Here is a 17,796-nt window from a genome sequence, read left to right on the forward strand (position 1 = left end):
TCTTTATAAAAGAGCAAGACTCACCTGCTAAGAAGGAAGTGCAAAGAGCCCACCACAGACCTCAGCAGCCTACAGTAGACCCAAGATTGCTGGGTCCCTATATGACCTTGAGTAAGCTTCCTCTTAACGGGGTGCCCATCTTCTCTGGGAACACAGCCTCATGGTCAGAACTGCCCTGCAAGCTAGAAACACTATTATGAAGTGGGTTGGTCAGCTGGGTCATAAAGTGCCCTCCATGCACCCCAGCTCTGGGTTTGCTCTAGTTTCACAGAGGGTTGTGAGGTCATTAAGGTACACCAGGCCTTGATCAGCACCACCTCACCGCCCCCCCCCACCGCCAATCACATTTGGCAGCTAGGATCTCACACAGCTAGAGACTACTAGGTCCTTTCAGCACAGTATACCTTAGTATACAAGCTTTGGAGCTGGACAGTGTAGGCACACAAATCCTGGCCCTGTCGCTTACTAGTGTGTGCTCTTAACAGAATAGTTAACCTCCCCTTGCCTCAGTTTCCTCGTGTGTACAATGAAGTTAATATCTATCTCATGGGGTTGTGAGAATTACATGAGACACGTGAGAATTACTGAACTTGGAGTATAGTGTCCATAATCCAGATGAAACTTCATAAATGAGAGTAGTGGTAGTTCTCCCTGTCTTCCTGCCACCCCTCCTGTCTCTCCGCTTCCTCTTCCTCCCCACCTTCCTACTTCTCCTCATTACTGTTATTTTTTTTTTAGGATTTTATTTATTTATTTGACAGAGAGAGACACAGTGAGAGAGGGAACACAAGCAGGGGGAGTGGGAGAGGGAGAAGCAGGCTTCCCGCCGAGCGGGGAGCCCGATGTAGGGCTCGATCCCAGGACCCTGGGATCATGCCCTGAGCTGAAGGCAGATGCTTAACAACTGAGCCACCCAGGCGCCCCTCCTCATTAGAGTTATTATTATTCACTTAAATGTCCTCACCTAACACTCTGCACGTATTCTCATTCTTTCTTTCTTAGAATAAGACCTCCTGTAATAGCCAAGCCCTGGGATAAAGCGTTTGATCTCTCTTTAGGAAAAACAAAGGACTGGGAGTCAGGAAACCAGGCTTAGATTCTGATCATAACTCATGATGTGACTTCCCTTTGCCAACCCCTTTGTCAGTTAAATGGGGATAACAATCTTCCCATCTTCCTGGGATATTGTACAGGTAAAATAAAAACACAGATCTGAAAGGTTTGCAATATGAAAGTGCTATCTAAAAGTAAGACGTTTCTACTGTTTGTTTCTATATAAACTTTTATCTCCTTCTGGCTCACCCAACTTCCGTTTGCCCAGCCAAGATACTGCATCTAGAACCTGGCTCTGTTGTTTGCTTATATACTTATGTATTTATCTACTTTTTTCTTCTCTATTTCTTATTCCAGACAAGCCACAACTTAGGCTTCTCGCTCCTTCCAGTTACCTAGAAAAACATCCTCAACTTTTCACCTAGCACGATGGCGAAAACATTGATCTGTCAGTTAGATTAGTGAGGTGCCCTCAAGAAGAAAACCCAAAAGCTCTCTTCCACTCCTGCTTCCCACACAGCTCACTTTTTAAGTGCAGTGTGGTGCTGTGCACAGGCATCTCGGGCAGAAAGGTCTCTAAGACTCCCCAGTGAATTGGGCACCCCTGAACCAGGTGTTAGGTATTCCATGCATCTTCAGAGGACTAACCTCACAGAGGACTAACCTCTGGACTATCTCAGTGGTTCCAGGCCTAAAGCCTATACTGCAACAACTTCTTGACCAGCATTTGCCGCAAGTTGTGAGCAGAGCTCTGCACAAGCTAAGCACTCAACACCTCTCTCCTCCCTATGGAATATGAGTGGCAGAAAATGTTAAGGGTGTCAGGGTAGGGAGATTAAGAGGAAAATAAGAAGTGGAGGTGAGGTTGGAAAAGTTACTGGTGTTCTACCTTGATACCAAGCCCAAGGCAGACAGTCACTCCCCAGAATCTATAAAGAATCCTCTGCTAAGAATTTATTTGAATTCTTACCAAATTTTATTTCAAAATGAAAACAGATGAGAGAGGGCACTGCCCCCTGACTATTTATAAGGCAGCTGCTACCAAAACAAAATATACTCCCTCTCCTCCCCTCCAAACTAAACAGTAGTTTGTCAAATGGATGAATAAGAAGAAAAGTGACAATTTTCCTTTATGTTAATAAATTGCTTTGGCCTAAAAAACATTAATCAATTTCTTTCCAAAGTGTACATGCTTCCCTATACTCTGCTATTTGCCTGGCCTTGAAAAGAAAGTCACTTTCAATCCCTTTAAATTGTCAAGACCAGTGGGGACAGTTGCAGGAGGGGGGTGGGGAGCTTCCTAAGCCCTAATGATTATAATGGAACCTGTGGTGTTTCCATAGAAACATAAAGAGTGTGTTCTTCCTTGAATGTATATGGAGGGGAGGAGTGAAGAGTGATGTTGCTGACAAGATGTACAATTACTGAAGAGCTAAAGGTATGAGTGAGGAGGTATGGTTCAGTCCCTAAGATAGGAAGACAAAAGACTTACTGAAGAGTGGGGTGGGCAGACACCATATCCTACATGAGGACATTTCACCTGTTATTGTGTCCCATCTGCACAACTACCCAGTGAGGTAGCTTTATAATCCCCGCTTTCAACTGAGTCTCAGAAAGAGTAGCAACTTGCCCAAGGTCACCCAGCCAGTAAGTGGTATATCCTCTGTTCAAACCCAGGAGTGTTCCCCTTGAGAGCCCTGTTCTACTCTCTATATTGGGCTGAACTTTAAATTGTGATGATGAGGCAGAGTTAACATTCTGTTTCCTGGCTCTTCTCTCCCCAGGTATGCCAGTTCTATACATATTCTGGAATCCCCCAGAGCATTATTTTTTTCTAATTGCTATTGGGACACTATTGTGAATCTTAACAAACTCAAGTGGTTTGTTGTTGTTGTCATTTGTTTGTTTGAATGGTGAAGTCAGAGAAAAGTTACATATAAAGAAGGAGGCCAGTTTATGTGTATGTTCATATAATTTGGTAGAGGTGTATGCATGAACAGCTGGAAGGTAGGGGTAGCTGAGATAAATACAAAGCAATTGTTAGTTTAATCATCCATCTCACGTGCTGGGATGTAAGATCCATGAGAGCAGTATCCACATCTTACTATCTTACTATTAGTCCCTACAACTGAGTACAGTGTCAGGCCCAGAGCAGGATAAATGGCTGGTTGGCCGGCTGGCCGGCTGGCTGGATGGCTAGATGGTAGATAGGATGGATGGATGGATGGATGGATGGATGGATGGATGGATGGATGGATGGATGGATGGACAGATGGATAAATGGATGGTTGCCTGGCTATCTGGCTGATTGGATAGATGGATGGACTATCCTATACCAGAAAGCACAGGAAATTCTGAGAATGAGCAGGAGGTACCCACTTTCTTGGGCTCTATATGGTGCTCTAGGATAGAGGTTATTTTTGTGCCTTGGGGGGAAGGCTAGGAATATTTTAGGAGGTAGCAGAACTGTGAATGTGGATGTCCCCTATCTGTGAATTAGTGCTAGTGGGGGTAAGAATCAGAGTTTGCAACTTACTGCTTTAAATGCTTTCCTTGAAGCAATGCAGAGGTTGTTGGAGACCAACTGTTACCCAGCCTCTGAAGCCATCTCCTTAAGTTTCTACTGGGGAGAGTGAGGTGCAGGTTGTACAGACAAAAATTCACCCCATGTCCAGAGACAAAGAAGAGTGCAGCGCTGGAGAGTGCATCCTGGAAGTGAAAGCCTCAGTGTTTGAGTTTGTGGATGCCTCTGTTCAGTGACCTGGCAAATCCCTGGCTTTGGCTAAAATGTCCCTAATTGCTTTTGATGTTGACTGGAATTTACCTAAGACACAGAGCCATTGGATTACCAGTACCAGGAGGCCAGAAATAATGTCTATCTGTCTACCGTTCCTTCCCTAGCACCTAGCATAGGTGCTAGGTCTCGCACATGGGTGATACTCAATAAATATTTGTTGAATGACTGGCTGAATACTTGGTGCCTTGTTCTGAGCTGAGTGTTGTACATGTATATCCTTTAAACTTCACTGAAATCCTATGAGTAGGTACCATGCTCATTTTGCCGATGAGGACACTGTGGCTTAAAAAAAAATGAGAAATGACTTCCCCAAGAACTCACAGCTAATCAGTTGTGGAACTTTGCTTTGAAAAACACAGCCATTATATAGGTGATCCAGCCAGGAGTATGTCCCTATAGAAGAGACCAAGGAGGAATGTAAAAAGAAAGGATGACACCAAGGAGAAGAAGTCTGGGTGAAGCTTATCAAAAATACAGAAACATCTTCCCAATGCTCCCTAAGCACTGACACCCCATCGGTCTGGCTACAAAACATGCTATCTGGCTCTTCTGACTCTTTAGCTTCTTCCATCTTGGAATGCCCGTTGGGGGGCTTCATTAGTCATGTGTGACAATCATGATTTGCCTTTCCAGCAGCACTTACTCTGATCCTGGGTCTCTGTGAGGTGACATGGGGACAGTAGATAAGGACAAGTGTCCGTTTAATGATAGCTCCTTCTTATCCCTTGCTGGGTAGAAAGGGATAAAAATGTCCTGCCACACCACAAACCAATGTAGGGGACTTCTGTCTTCCATATAAAGCATTTCATTTCGCTCCTTACCCAAGCAAGGAGAATACACTGTTTCTGCGACTCTGCATTTCCTCCACTCTCCACACTCCTACACTGGTTACTCATCTTGGGCCATCTGAGGCCCCTAGAATGAAACCAGGTGAAAACACAGCTAAGAGTTTAAGAGTCTTTTTATAATCATCTCGGCAGTGAAAACTCCTCCATAAGTAAATCTCCTAGGGAGGAAAGTGGACAATTAAGGGCAGAGAGAACCCATGCACAGCCTTTGGGGACATCTGCAGGATTCATTCTTTCTGGCCTGGCTCTCCAGCCTCTGGGAAAACTGAGTCAGAGTTATGAGTCAAGCTGACAAACCCTGACACACCTGCAGGCCTGATTCTCAAGCCCTCAAGGGCATGGGAAGTGTGAGTACCCACTGTGAGCACCCACTATGAACAAGCCAGAGCTTCTGTACTTCCTGACCTCTGACTCTCTCAACCTCTGGGAACACCCGGTCCCCAAGTGCATCATGTTTACCTTACGGATAACACAATGGAGTCTGTACATTAATGACTCCAAAACACACAAATAAAATAGCAAAGAGAAAATGGAGATTAAGAAATGCCCATTAAAGGAAAGTATTTAAATATGTCTACATGGAGGAATACTATGAGGTAAGTGTATATGGAAAGCTCTCCAAGCCACATTGTTAAGTTGAGAAGCAAGGCAAAGAGCAAGACATAATTTATTAGTGGTAATAATGGTAATGATGATAATAATAACAACACTAATAGGAGCAACCAAATATGGAAGGCTTACTACCTGCCAGGTACTGCTCTAAGTACTTCCTTTGTATTCTCTCACTTGGTTAATATACGTATTAACTCCAAAGACAGCTTTTGAGATTGTTGCTGCTATTGTGTCCATTTCATTGATGAGGAAACTGAGTTGTCAGTTTTATTGTATATTCATCTATATTATTTAAATCTTCTATAATGAGGCAGTTTTGTGCAAAATGTATAAAAAGAATTAACACTTAACATTAAATAAATGTGCGAGAGAGATTGGAGCAATATTTACTGAACACCTACTATCAGGCTGTCATATTACACGTCTCATTTAGACTTAAGTGCATCCCCAAAAGGAAGGCATTTCAGGTGCCAGTTCATCCATGAGGAACTGGAGGTTGAGAGGGCTGGCACCATCTTCCCAAGGTCCGTAGGTACCTAAGCATGTGGGGCTTGATCTCAAAGCCTATGCTCCTCCATGTCAGTTGGACACTCGGTGATGCTAAATCAGTATGTGCTGATTTGAATTTACTTTCCTCCCTTCTCCTCTCTGTTTTTCAGTGTAGAATATGATTTTCGGCAACAGGAAGGCAGGTTCCATGAAGTTCTACAGAGTCTGGAGGAAGCAGAACCAGTGGAGGAGACATTTCCCCCACCAAAGTCCCCAGCAGAAACCCCAGTCCCTGAGAAACAGGACTTAAGGAGGAAAACCAAGAAAGTGAAGAAGAAATGCTTCTGGTGGATCTGAGCTTGTTGGGTCCATTCCCTTTGCCCTCCCCTGATACCTCCCCAACGTGGGAAAACCACTGCCCTCAGGCCTTCTCTACTTCTTAGCACAGGCCCCAGGTGGTTAGCCATTCAACTTGTGAAATGGGGAAGACTCAGGGCTGGTTTAGCTGCTGCTGGACACCTGACCACTAATCTCACCTGAATGAGTGACGCTGCTTGCTGAGGACTTCATGGACCCTAGAGTGACCACTTGCCTAGGTGGCTGTCACACATGACCAGGCCACATCCTTGTTTGAGAGTCTAGGTTCCCACCATGAGCAAAACCCTATCACATTTTCCAACACCTCCATGATGCTAAACACTTCCTTCTCATCCTGGGTTTATCATCCCAAAAGAAAAACAAATACTGTGAATAACAGGAAGATAGAGGAGCATTATAAGCAGATACCCCAGAAAAAAATTAGATACATAAACTGGCAGTTTTCTAAGATATTGGCATATAGAAGCACAACAGAAGTAGGTAGGGCATAAAAATTCAAGATTACCTGGTGGGTTGGGTCATTTTCATTTTTAATTAGCCCTTAGATCCCAAATCAAGGATGTGTCATCTCATGCTGTGTAAGCTTTACAGTCTGTGGCAGAGTGAGGTTACAGCAGGGTATAAGGAACTTGGTGGTATGGCTATCCTGCAGTTGTAACTACTGCAGGGCCTACCTTAAACCATCATGTTCTCAGCCTGGGGCCTGAGACCTGTCGGCAAATGGGTGGGACCTGGTTTGGGCTTGAACTTTAAGATTCCACAGTTAGTGTCCCTGCAGTATTTAAGTAGCTGTCTGTCCATTTCATCTTACCAGTAACATAAGACTAAGATAAAACACAACACTGGTTCTTGTTCATTCATCCCAGTAACAGCCTTGTAGATAGGTTCCAAGGTATATTAATCTTTACAATCTCCCTTTGTGATGACCACGTGATGGTCACCTGATTGAAGAAGCATCAGGACTGGGGATGAGGATATATTTTTTTTCCATTTTTGTATTAAAGACCTTTCCTTCCCAAAGTCTGAATTCTTTTGAAGTCTGACTCATTCTTTTGGCAAGACCCTCATACATGTGGGTCCAGTCAAACTTGCATGGCTGAACAAACTACTAAAGTAATAGAATTAATTGCTACATACTCTTGGGGATAAGGGGTAGGTTGGAAAGGCTTGTATCCTTTGCATTAAATTCTCTACCAGCCTGTGGTTGCATTGATGATGCTTAGAAAAGGGATCCTAAAGCTCAACAAGCATTCAGTGAAGAAGGCATTTCATAATCCCCTTTGCTGAAGATCAGGTGTCTGAGTTAGAGTCTACAGAGTGCACGTGGGATGTATGTACCCCACTGCAAATTGAGACTAACTGAACAAACCACTCCAACAGCGTCACCTTTCCCTGTCACCGTGCTGCAGTGCACAAAGCTATTTCAGTGGGAGCAAGAGGGAAATTTGGCAGAGTCTCAGCTTGTACTATTTAAGTCTTGGAATGTCATTCAAGATGTTCTCATTCTGTTTCTAGTGTAATGTTTAAACCCACAAAATGAGACTGGAATACATAACACTAAGTTGGAATTAAGATAAATACACTTCTTATACTTAAGAAGTCACATTTCAATAAGATATGCTACCACTGGCTAAAAGCCACAGATCTCTCTGTATCCACACAATCAACTCTCAGTTGGCCCCAAAAGTGGAAAAGAACAGCACAGAGGATAATCCAATAACACAAGATCATTTGGGATCTCTTATACAATTTTTCTCATAGTAGAGCTTCCATCTTAATTTGCTTTGCTTATGCTAATTTCCAAATTAATTTATATTCTCGGGTAGCATGCTAGAATGAAAATAATCCTGTTCCTAGAATTAAGAGACCCAGGCAACAGAACAGTCTATTACACTAACCTTGGCAAATTGCTTAAATTTTCAGGACCTGTGTCTCCACTCTTGAATGGAGATATAAATACCTACTCTACCTACTTTATAAGCTCTGTGCACATTCCAACATCAAAATGAGCGGAATGCAGAATGACCCAGAGCTGAGCGGGATCACTTGCCAGAGTTAGCCTGGAATGATGAAGAGGTATCTGAGGTAACTCACACAAAAAGAATAATCTACCTCTTGGGTAATGAAGCTCACCTTGTCATACACTTACAACACTGAGTTGGGGACCTGAGATAAATCCTCAACCGAATTAAATGAAACTGGGGTTGGAAAATGTTGACATTTTGAAAACAACAACAACAACAAAACAACAACAAATGAGGCTATGATAATTCTATACCAAAGCACAACACAGCACTGCTCAGGCCACCAACCTAAATCGAGAACGGGGTCTCTTCTGAATATTGAACATTTTAAATAGGAGGGAAATGGGTTCAGTAAACAACTTCCTGCTGAACACAAATGATCATCTCTATGTTTCAAACAACACACAGTTCCATATGCCAAACCTCTACTCACCTAACATGTGAAATCACTTCTTCGTAAAATATTATGTAACATCTACTATGATATTCTATAGAAATGCTGTACTTGAGGTTATATGGTTTTATGAGAGATATTAATTTAACAAAAATTACTTTTATAAAATTGAAGGGAAAAAGACCAATACATCAACTTCAGTTGCAGGAGTTTATGTAGCTGCTTTCTCTGTAGTTAAAAAAAATAGGTACTCACTATACTTGGAACTTCATACCAGCTCATCTATAGAGCACCTTCTTAAAGACTATGTACCAATGTAAGGTTTTGTAAATTTCTAAACTGTTTTAAATGGGATATTATCTTTTGCAATAAACTTACATATTTTCCTAGGTTTTAAGACTCCATTACTAGTTTGGGTTGATTTGGGTTATAAAATTTAAACTTAATTGAGAATGACTCAATGGTTCAAGCAACAAGGATAGTTTCCATTATAATCGCTTCTGTATGTTTCCCAGGAAAACACATCAACAATGAACACATTTAGAACTTAGTGCCTCAATGATCACATGAAGCCCTATGTGTCCTGGGAGCAAAGGAGGCAGTTTAAATCAATGGAATAGTTCCTAGCTTCATTCAGATGGATATACTTTCCTGATTTTTTATCATTATTATGCCCATACAATATAATTTATTCAACATTTTTTTACTTTTCCTGTAATTTTCTTCCTTAAAAGACAGCTTTATATCACCACCATAAGGAAACCAATATGCTGTTCCAAAAATAGAAGACAAAATCAAAATAATTTTATTAAATTCTTGCTAAGATTTGAGTGTTGACGGTGTTAAGCCTGAGACTAGCTCTCTTTGTTAAAAAGGGAGATTAGCAAATATTCAACACATGCTAAAGCCACTTAACACCAAACACATTTTCTACTTGACTAATCGGGATGTTTGAGAGGGAAATGAAAAGAAAACAACTTTCCCATCATGTGATTCAACGTTTTTTCTTTCATTGTCCATGAGCCATCTAAAGCCAGCTTGTTTACCAATTTAAGGTGGGAGGAGTCTTGGGCATAGAATCAGAAGTCTTGGGTTTGACAAAATTCTGCCACCTTCTTTTTGCTAGGTGGCTTTGGGAAAGTTAACCTCTGTGAGCCTCTGACTCCTTTTCATATAATACTGAACATAACCTTTGCCTTACAAGGGTGTCTGACACTTAAGTGAACGAAAATCCTGGACACAATGTAGAGCACACAACGGGTGCTCAATAATTGTATATTCATTCATTTGCTGATTGAAGTATATTGGGAGAGAAGTTGCAAGATGCCTTCACGGGGCTGCAGTGGGTTTTCAGAAACAAGCTTAAGATTTTCTCAGGGAGGGCGCCTGGGTGGCTCAGTTGGTTAGGCGACTGCCTTCGGCTCAGGTCATGATCCTGGAGTCCCAGGATCAAGTCCCACATTGGGCTCCCTGCTCAGCAGGGAGTCTGCTTCTACCTCTGACCCTCTTCCCTCTCGTGTTCTCTGTCTCTCTCTCTCTCTCAAATAAATAAAATCTTTAAAAAAAAAAAAAGATTTTCTCAGGGAAAAAATGGTGTTGATAAGGAATGAACTCTTTCTTATTAAGACCAGAAACCATGACGGTGAATGTTCCCTGAGAAAGTTCTCAGTGATCCAGAAGAATATGCAGGCATATCAAGCACAGCATAGAGCTCTAAGAAATGAAAGATCCTTGTCAAGTATCTTGAGGTGAATCAAGTATCCTTGAGATGAAAGACACTGCAAGACCTGGGTGCCTGCCATTTTAAGCATGAGGCAGTCAAGTAAGGCTAAACGAATCATCTGAGGGCTCACAGCAATAGCTCAGGGAAGTCATGCTGGAGCAATGTAGTGGTGGGAATAATATGGGAAGTCTACTGGACACCATGACCCAGGGCAGTCCCAGGAATCACTGACACTAAATTTGAGACCCATTCTGACTGGCAGGTTCAACTGCCTCATTAGCTGAGCAGAGGCCTCAATATGGCCTTTGCTTGAAAAGGCTTTCATTTCAACCTGCTCAAGGCAACTTGCTGTATACCAAAAACATATTTCTTTTTTAAGTCCCAAGAAACATAGATTTTTTTTAATGATCATTATGCTCGTAAAGTATGGCTTGCAATAAAAAAAGCTGTGGGACAAATCCACACCCAACCAACATTGTGTTTGGTGTAAACTATGTTTGACAAATTAATGCTCATAAGCCCTTTTGGGTTTCATCTCAACTTCATCCCCGTCTTTCACCCAACTTACAGATTGAATTCCTATTGGTCACATCTATCACCACTACTCTGGAGGTTTCCCAAATACATGATTTCAGCCTGTCTCCTACAGGACCCTCAGTCCATGAAGAGTAAACCTAGAGCTTGGTTTTCTCACTGCCAGACTAAGCCAGGTGCCAGGATAAGCACGCCTCTCCTCCAATACTGCCATCCTGTTCCAAACCCCTCCTCTTAGCTGGCCTCCACAAATGTACTCCCTTTCCCTTCCAGCACATTCTCCACATTTCAAGCAAAGGCAATCACTGCAGAATTTAGATCTGACCCATGTCACACTTTGGCTTCCTGATAAAAATTTAGAAAGTAAGACCAGATCTGTCACTACAAACCCAAAAGGGCCCACCTGCCTCTCCCATGGAAGTGCCCATCTCAGGCACTTTCCCTGCCTGCTCTACAATCACACTGAGTCACCTTGGCTTCCTTGGACCCATTATGCTAACACATCCTTAAGGGTCTATGTATACTTTTCCTTCTGCCTGGAATAATCCACACTATGTCATCCTCCCTGCCCTGTTTCCAGCTCTGTTGGGGCTTCCCAGGTAAGGTTTTCTAAGACTACTACCACCACGGCCCTAGATCACATGAAATACCCCTCCTGTACACTCACCTGGCACCAGGGATCTCTCCATCAAAGTTCTTTTTTTTTTTTTTTAAGATTTTATTTATTTAAGAGAGAGAATGAGAGACAGAGAGCACAAGAGGGAAGAGGGTCAGAGGGAGAAGCAGACTCCCTGCTGAGCAGGGAGCCCGATATGGGACTCGATTCCGGGACTCCAGGATCATGACCTGAGCCGAAGGCAGTCGCTTAACCAACTGAGCCACCCAGGCGCCCTCCATCAAAGTTCTTGACACAGTTGTCCTTGTACATACATTTGAGTCATTCCTTGATGACTGTGTTTCTCTCTCATAGCCTATAATCTTCTTAAGGCAGGAATCCTGCTTATTTTTGCTTACCTTTATATCTCTAGCACTTAGCACAATGGGACTGAAGTATCTGTAGCAGCAATAAATTAATGAATGAATTGGATGCAGTGGACAGACACGAAAAAAAAATGATTCCCAGTTTTTTTCTTTGTCTATCAGTTCTCATGTGGGGATGGTCCACTGGAGTGTATAGGCTCTGTCTTTCCCCCAGGAACATTCATCCTTCTACTGACTAGCAAGTAAGTGCCCAGGGCTTGTAATTCTACTATGGTCCACATGGCACTCAGAACCCAGGAACATCAAGCCACTATCATCCTACCCTCACTGCCAACCCCCTAACACCTTTTTCTGAATATTGACAGTCTGGCTTAACCTTGTTTCGGGACAAATTGCCATCATAATTAAATCCCAATGCATTTTGCACATTTTACCAAGATACTGCCTTACTGTATGAAAGAGAAAATTTGAAATTAAAGCAGATTGTTAACTATTTTCTCTATAATGTTTCCATTAAAATGCCAAAATTTATTACATGTGACGTAGTCCATTTTATACAAAATGCATTTTAAAGGAGACAGGGTCTGTCTAACTGAAGAAGCATGTTGGGCAGAGCATTTTGCCTTGGCTTAAATCACAACTAAAATGAAAAGACAATAAACATCACACCAAAGGATTATTTGTTCCAAAGCAAATAAAAGATTTATTACATGAATGGCCTCATCAGTTCTCAGAATCCATAACTATATTATATTAAAATTCACTCAAATTAAACCAGTATTTTTTTTTCTCCTGGCAAAATCTCAATATGCATTTTTTTAAATCATCAGCTAAACACAATGACCTCCCATTGGTGCTTGGTAGCACATGCGATACTGTGATACCCTGGTTATGCTGACGGAAAAGGCTTCCTTCTCCTGAGCCAATTGGGCTGAATCACTTTAATTGTTGAAATCAAGAGTGGTTCACGTAACTCTTACACCAAGTACCCCAAGCCTGACCGAATCTAGTCCCACATGCAGAAATCTCACATGGGTGATGGAGAAGAGGGGACATCATGAGCTGTTGTCATTGTTTTTTGTTTGCTTGTTTGTTTCAAGATGGAAAACAATACGCTTTCTGTAGTTAGGGGTCAAAGGGAGCAAATTCAAAGCCATGCAACAAACTTACCAATGACCAGACCGGATTTCCTGAAACAGATCTCTTCTTCTACTCTACCACCACATCCACCAGCTCCAGGGAAACTTCTCAGATGAACCCCAGTCCAAAATCACTTTTTTCCAACAGTTATTGATTCCCTTCTCTGTGCTGGTCAAGAAAATCACAGATGCAGCCCTTGCCTCGTACAGCTTATTACAGTCCCGTGAGGGGGGGAAGGGTTCTGACAATAAGCACGCAGACTTTTCTGATTCACGCACCTGGATGTCACACCCCAGCGCCCGCCCCCACTTTTGACCCTCTTAATGCTGTCCTTGTTATTTTCTTGGGATGATTATTTGTCTTAAATTACAGCTATTTCTAATTCTCCCCTTGTTTCTTACCCCATTATATGTGGTGTTCTGAGAGTAGGAACTGTTTTCCTCACCTTGTAAAGTCTTAAATACAGGAGGTCCTTGTTTAACTGAAATGAATGCCTTAGCCATCATGAGCCCTTGTCCGTTCCATGCAGACCCCTGGACTGCACTGGCTTTCAAGGGCTACTCTCTCTTACAATTGTCCAGCTCCGTCAGATCTAGCCCCCTCCTGGCTGCCTGGGGATCTCCCTAAGACACACATCTGCCATTCCCTGGCTTCTATATCTCTAATAGCACCCCGCCACCATCCTAGAACATAACATTCCTCCCACAGCAAACAAGGGTCCTTACAATCTGACTCCAACCTAGTAGGCATTGCCAACTTCCCACTACTCTACTTCCCCCTGTGCCCATCTCCTTGCCACCTTCCTAAAAAGTCAGAGGCTATTGCATATCAGTGACTTAGCCCTGTTGTTCCCTCTACCTAGAACATTGTTCCAATACCTATCTATCATGGGGAATAATCTCCATTTGGGGAAAATAAATGAATATTAGCCATATTACTACTAATTAGGATAATAAAGGCTCTAGTTTCTTGAAGTTAAAACGGGATATTATTAAGTGCTTTCCTTCAATTCACTGATTTGTTTCAAGGTAGCTTACAATTACCCCCATTTTCCAGGAGAATAATTGAGGCTTGGAGGGATCTAAGTAATGTGTCCAAGTCTGTAAGTATGAGGTGTTGAAGGTTGGAGTTCCTTCAAGGTCTGCCAAACTTGGGAGCTTGGGCTCTTACCTCCTATGGCAGACAGCGAGTTGCAATTGAAATGTCACCTCCTCTCTGTAACTTTTTCTGATCATCCCCCGCCCCTGCCATGGGATTAGTCACTCCGTCCTCCGAGTACTCATGGCGCTTTGAACAGGCTGCTGCTTATATTATCTTGACATTTCTTTTGTCAATCTCTCATGCACATCTCCACCAGGGAGCAAAGTCCTAGGGGACAGAAATTGTCATCTGCATCTTTACAGCCTTTCAGGTGTTTATCACATTGCCCAAGATGCTGTAAATGCTTCATATATGTTCGTTGAATGAACTGGGAGAAAATAATGAAGATGAAAATGTTAAGGTCAAAAACAGTCCATGATAGAGAGACCAGAACAAGGCCAGGACTCCTGACTTCTGCTCCTGATTTTCTGCACAATTTTGAACAAGCACTTTCACCTCCATCCCCCACATCTGTCTTTAAAATGAAACCATCTGCCTTTCTGGCTTCACAGGCTGGTTAGAAGAAAAGTAAAATTATATACATGAAAATGCTTCACTAAGTTTGACTATCTCATTAATTCCTATTTTTAAAGAAATAGTGTTTGAGGGTTTTTTTCCTGATTATAAAAGGAAAGCAAAGTCATTTTAGAAAAAGTGAAGCTACAGAAATGTACAAATCATGTGTCACTTAAGCAGAAGATAGGAACATAATTTTATCTTCAGAGCAGGGCCCCCAGGCCTGACCTCTGGGAGATCCAGGGCCTCTGATGATGGCCACATGTCTCCCCCTCCCTGGCCTTTAGGGTCCCTGATGACTTTCTTGTTGTTAGGGTCCTCTGGTCCTTTCTCTATATTTAAGACATAGAATTTCCTCATGTTATTAAAAAATCATCATCAGTATTTAATAACTGCACAAATGCATCATTATATGAATGTAGCATAAATCTAGAAAAAGGGGATCTGATCTTGAAGGGTCATTTGACAGAACTGATTTCTTTGAGTCTCTTTAAAAGGCCAGTGCCTCAGACAGAAGAGCATGGACCGGACCACTGTAGGGGAAGCCTGTTGCATTGGAGGTTGTGCCAACAGGGTTTCTCATGGGGCAGCTCCAGTCCCTCAACATTCCACAGGGCAGGACCCTCTGTAATGGGATTTCTCCTTCTAGTCTGGGACTCAAGCCTTTGTACCAGACATATGGCGGCCAGTTTCATCTCAAGGGGGCTTTATTCACAGCCCCACTATAGCAATAGCTTAAAATACTTCCCAAAGCCAGGAGAGATCCCAGCCAGGGCCACAAAATAGTTTGTCATCTGATTCATAACACTTGCATCAAAGCGAGGGAAGACTCCAGCACTGAAGGAGAATAATAATGGCTCTTATTTACCAAAGGCCTGCTAGGTGGTAAGCCCTGTGTTATGAGCTTTACACATACTTCTTTTTTTTTAAGATTTTTTAATTTTTATTAATTTGACAGAGAGAGAGAGACACAGCGAGGGAGGGAACACAAGCAGAGGGAGAGGGAGAGGGAGAGGGAGAAGCAGGCTTCCCGCGGCAGGGAGCCTGATGCGGGGCTCGATCCCAGGACCCTGGAATTATGACCTGAGCCGAAGGCAGACACTTAACCGACTGAGCCACCCAGGTACTCCTACACATACTTTTTTTATTCAATCCTCACCATGGGATTGACAGGTAATAACTATTATTAACCCCATTTTAGTGAAGTGAAGAGACTTCCTAGCCCTGGAATAAGGCCTTCTCACTCCTTAAGAAAAGGAGGAACAGGTCCCAGCTAGCAAAATCCTTTCAAACTCCAGACCTATGCCCCAACTCCACAGCTCTTAAAAAGCAATGTTAGGCATGAGAGTGCTAGTCAATGCCCAAATGACAGACATTCTAAAATTCTAAAGTTTCCAAAGTTCCCCAAGGAAAAGAAAAGGCTGGCCTCTCTTCCAGTGCCAGATAATAGTACAGGAGATATAGTGAAGTCTTACCTTTAATAACACATTTGAAATAACTTGTTCAAAATCAGATCTGTCCAGATCCACTTACAGAAGCTAACAGGCACTGAGATATTTGGAAGTAATTTCATCAGGATGATGACATACCAGTCATGCATTTCCTAAGTACTCATCTTACAATTCCCAAACTCAGTCTCTGCCTCTCCCTCTCTGGGTACTGACAACAGTAGCATAGGAAACATGCTGCTGGCCAGTGGAGGCCTCAGCTCACCTCCCCTGCAGAACACAAGGCATGTGTCCCAGCACCATGTGCAAGACTGTCATGGCGGCAGCAGCAACAGGTGTGTGCTTATTACTTAGGAGCATTCTGTCCTCAGAGTAGAGGTCTGCTTGACTGGGCACACCAGAGAGGATGCAGTAGCTGTTTTAACAAATTTAGGAACCTTGTACTTCCCTTTAATTCCCATCTCTGTGGCTCATCATCAAACAGAAGGAAGGTTTGGAGAATGCAACCAGCTCTTTTTATGCCCCAGCTCTAAAACTTTAATTTGTCTAAAAGAATTCTACCACACAGGGCTCGTAGATTATTGGGGAATTTTATATAGAAAAGCTTTATATGAAAGCTTGACATGAAACAAATCTTCTCTCATCTTATTTTTTAAATACAGAATTCTTTTAAAACTAGACATTAATCTGTACTTTCAATTAGTTTGTTCTTTCCATTCATTCACTCCCATGGCTTGGATAAATACCTGCCACCTGCCAAACCCTGGGCCTACAGACAGGAACCCCAAAGATAATGGGATACAGTCCCTTTCCTCAAGAATCTTAGTCTACTGTGGAACAAAGATAGGTAAAGAGAAAATTCCATTATGATGTGACAATGCTGTAATTGAAAAATGGACAAAGAACAATGAGGTCACTGAAGAAAGATGATCTTGAGGAATGAGAGAAGATTTCACAGACTGTGAGATGGAGATAAGGCAAGAAATGCCGTTTCCTCGTACAAACCCCTAACCCTTCCTCTCCACCTATTCAAGTTTTTCACACCATTGAAGAAATAGGCCCAATTATATGAAGTCTACCTTAATAACTGACTTCTGCACATACATGTTATGGGTTCCTTGGAAGTTGAGATACTAATTCATTTTTTGCATATATATTTTAGGCCATGTACTCCTTGGTATGCAATTACCAAAATCCTTATTAAAACAAAGCCACCCCACCCACAGGACATAAGCACCCTCTATATGACCAGATCAAGCAGCAACCAAGTTACCCCAAGCTAATGATGCCACCTTTCGTCTATCAAATGGAATTTCAGGTCTCTTGTATAATGTTTATTCTCTTTCTTAACCTGATCCCCGCCCCCCAACACATACACACATATTTACTCTCTTAATTTTTCTCAAGTTTTAACTCAGAAAAACAATGTCCCAGACATGTACAGTGAAATGCTTAAAATGATGGCTTCAATTCTGTAGACCTGGATTTGGATTCTATCTTCCTCCTTCTCATCTCAGGTATGTGATGCTGGACAAGAGGCTTAAACCCTCTGATCACTGTTTCCTTTCTGAGAGGGGATCATAACTTTTGTCAGCCTCACAGATTAAATGTGGTAATATCCTCCAAGTGCCATCTCTGCCACACAATAAGCACCCTAGAATGTTCACTGTGATTATCCACTGACAAGAGAATGAATATACCCTCCCCCTAATTCTTTCC

At 42.4% G+C, this 17,796-nt stretch overlaps 2 protein-coding genes across 9 annotated transcripts in view; one reads left to right on the forward strand and one right to left on the reverse strand.

The window, feature by feature from the left end:
• The window catches only part of DOCK2 (dedicator of cytokinesis 2), a 407,160-nt gene that overhangs the window by 200,426 nt on the left and 188,938 nt on the right, over positions 1–17,796 (reverse strand). The gene's annotated exons all lie outside the window — the stretch shown is intronic.
• INSYN2B (inhibitory synaptic factor family member 2B) overlaps positions 1–17,796 on the forward strand; it is a 180,038-nt gene that overhangs the window by 107,876 nt on the left and 54,366 nt on the right. For 4 of the 8 annotated variants that reach the window (XM_027605819.2, XM_027605818.2, XM_027605822.2 and 1 more), the window contains one exon: positions 5,970–8,979. The exons of 3 other annotated variants lie outside the window; for them this stretch is intronic. In XM_027605819.2, coding sequence (XP_027461620.2) covers positions 5,970–6,156 — 187 coding nt within the window. In that variant the 3' untranslated portion in view covers positions 6,157–8,979. Of the gene's footprint in view, positions 1–5,969; positions 8,980–17,796 lie in introns of those variants that run through there. One more of the 8 variants, XM_027605826.2, reaches the window with a different exon arrangement.

The sequence above is a fragment of the Zalophus californianus genome, chromosome 5, assembly GCF_009762305.2.
Source record: "Zalophus californianus isolate mZalCal1 chromosome 5, mZalCal1.pri.v2, whole genome shotgun sequence".
In the NCBI taxonomy this organism is placed as follows: Eukaryota; Metazoa; Chordata; class Mammalia; order Carnivora; family Otariidae; genus Zalophus; species Zalophus californianus.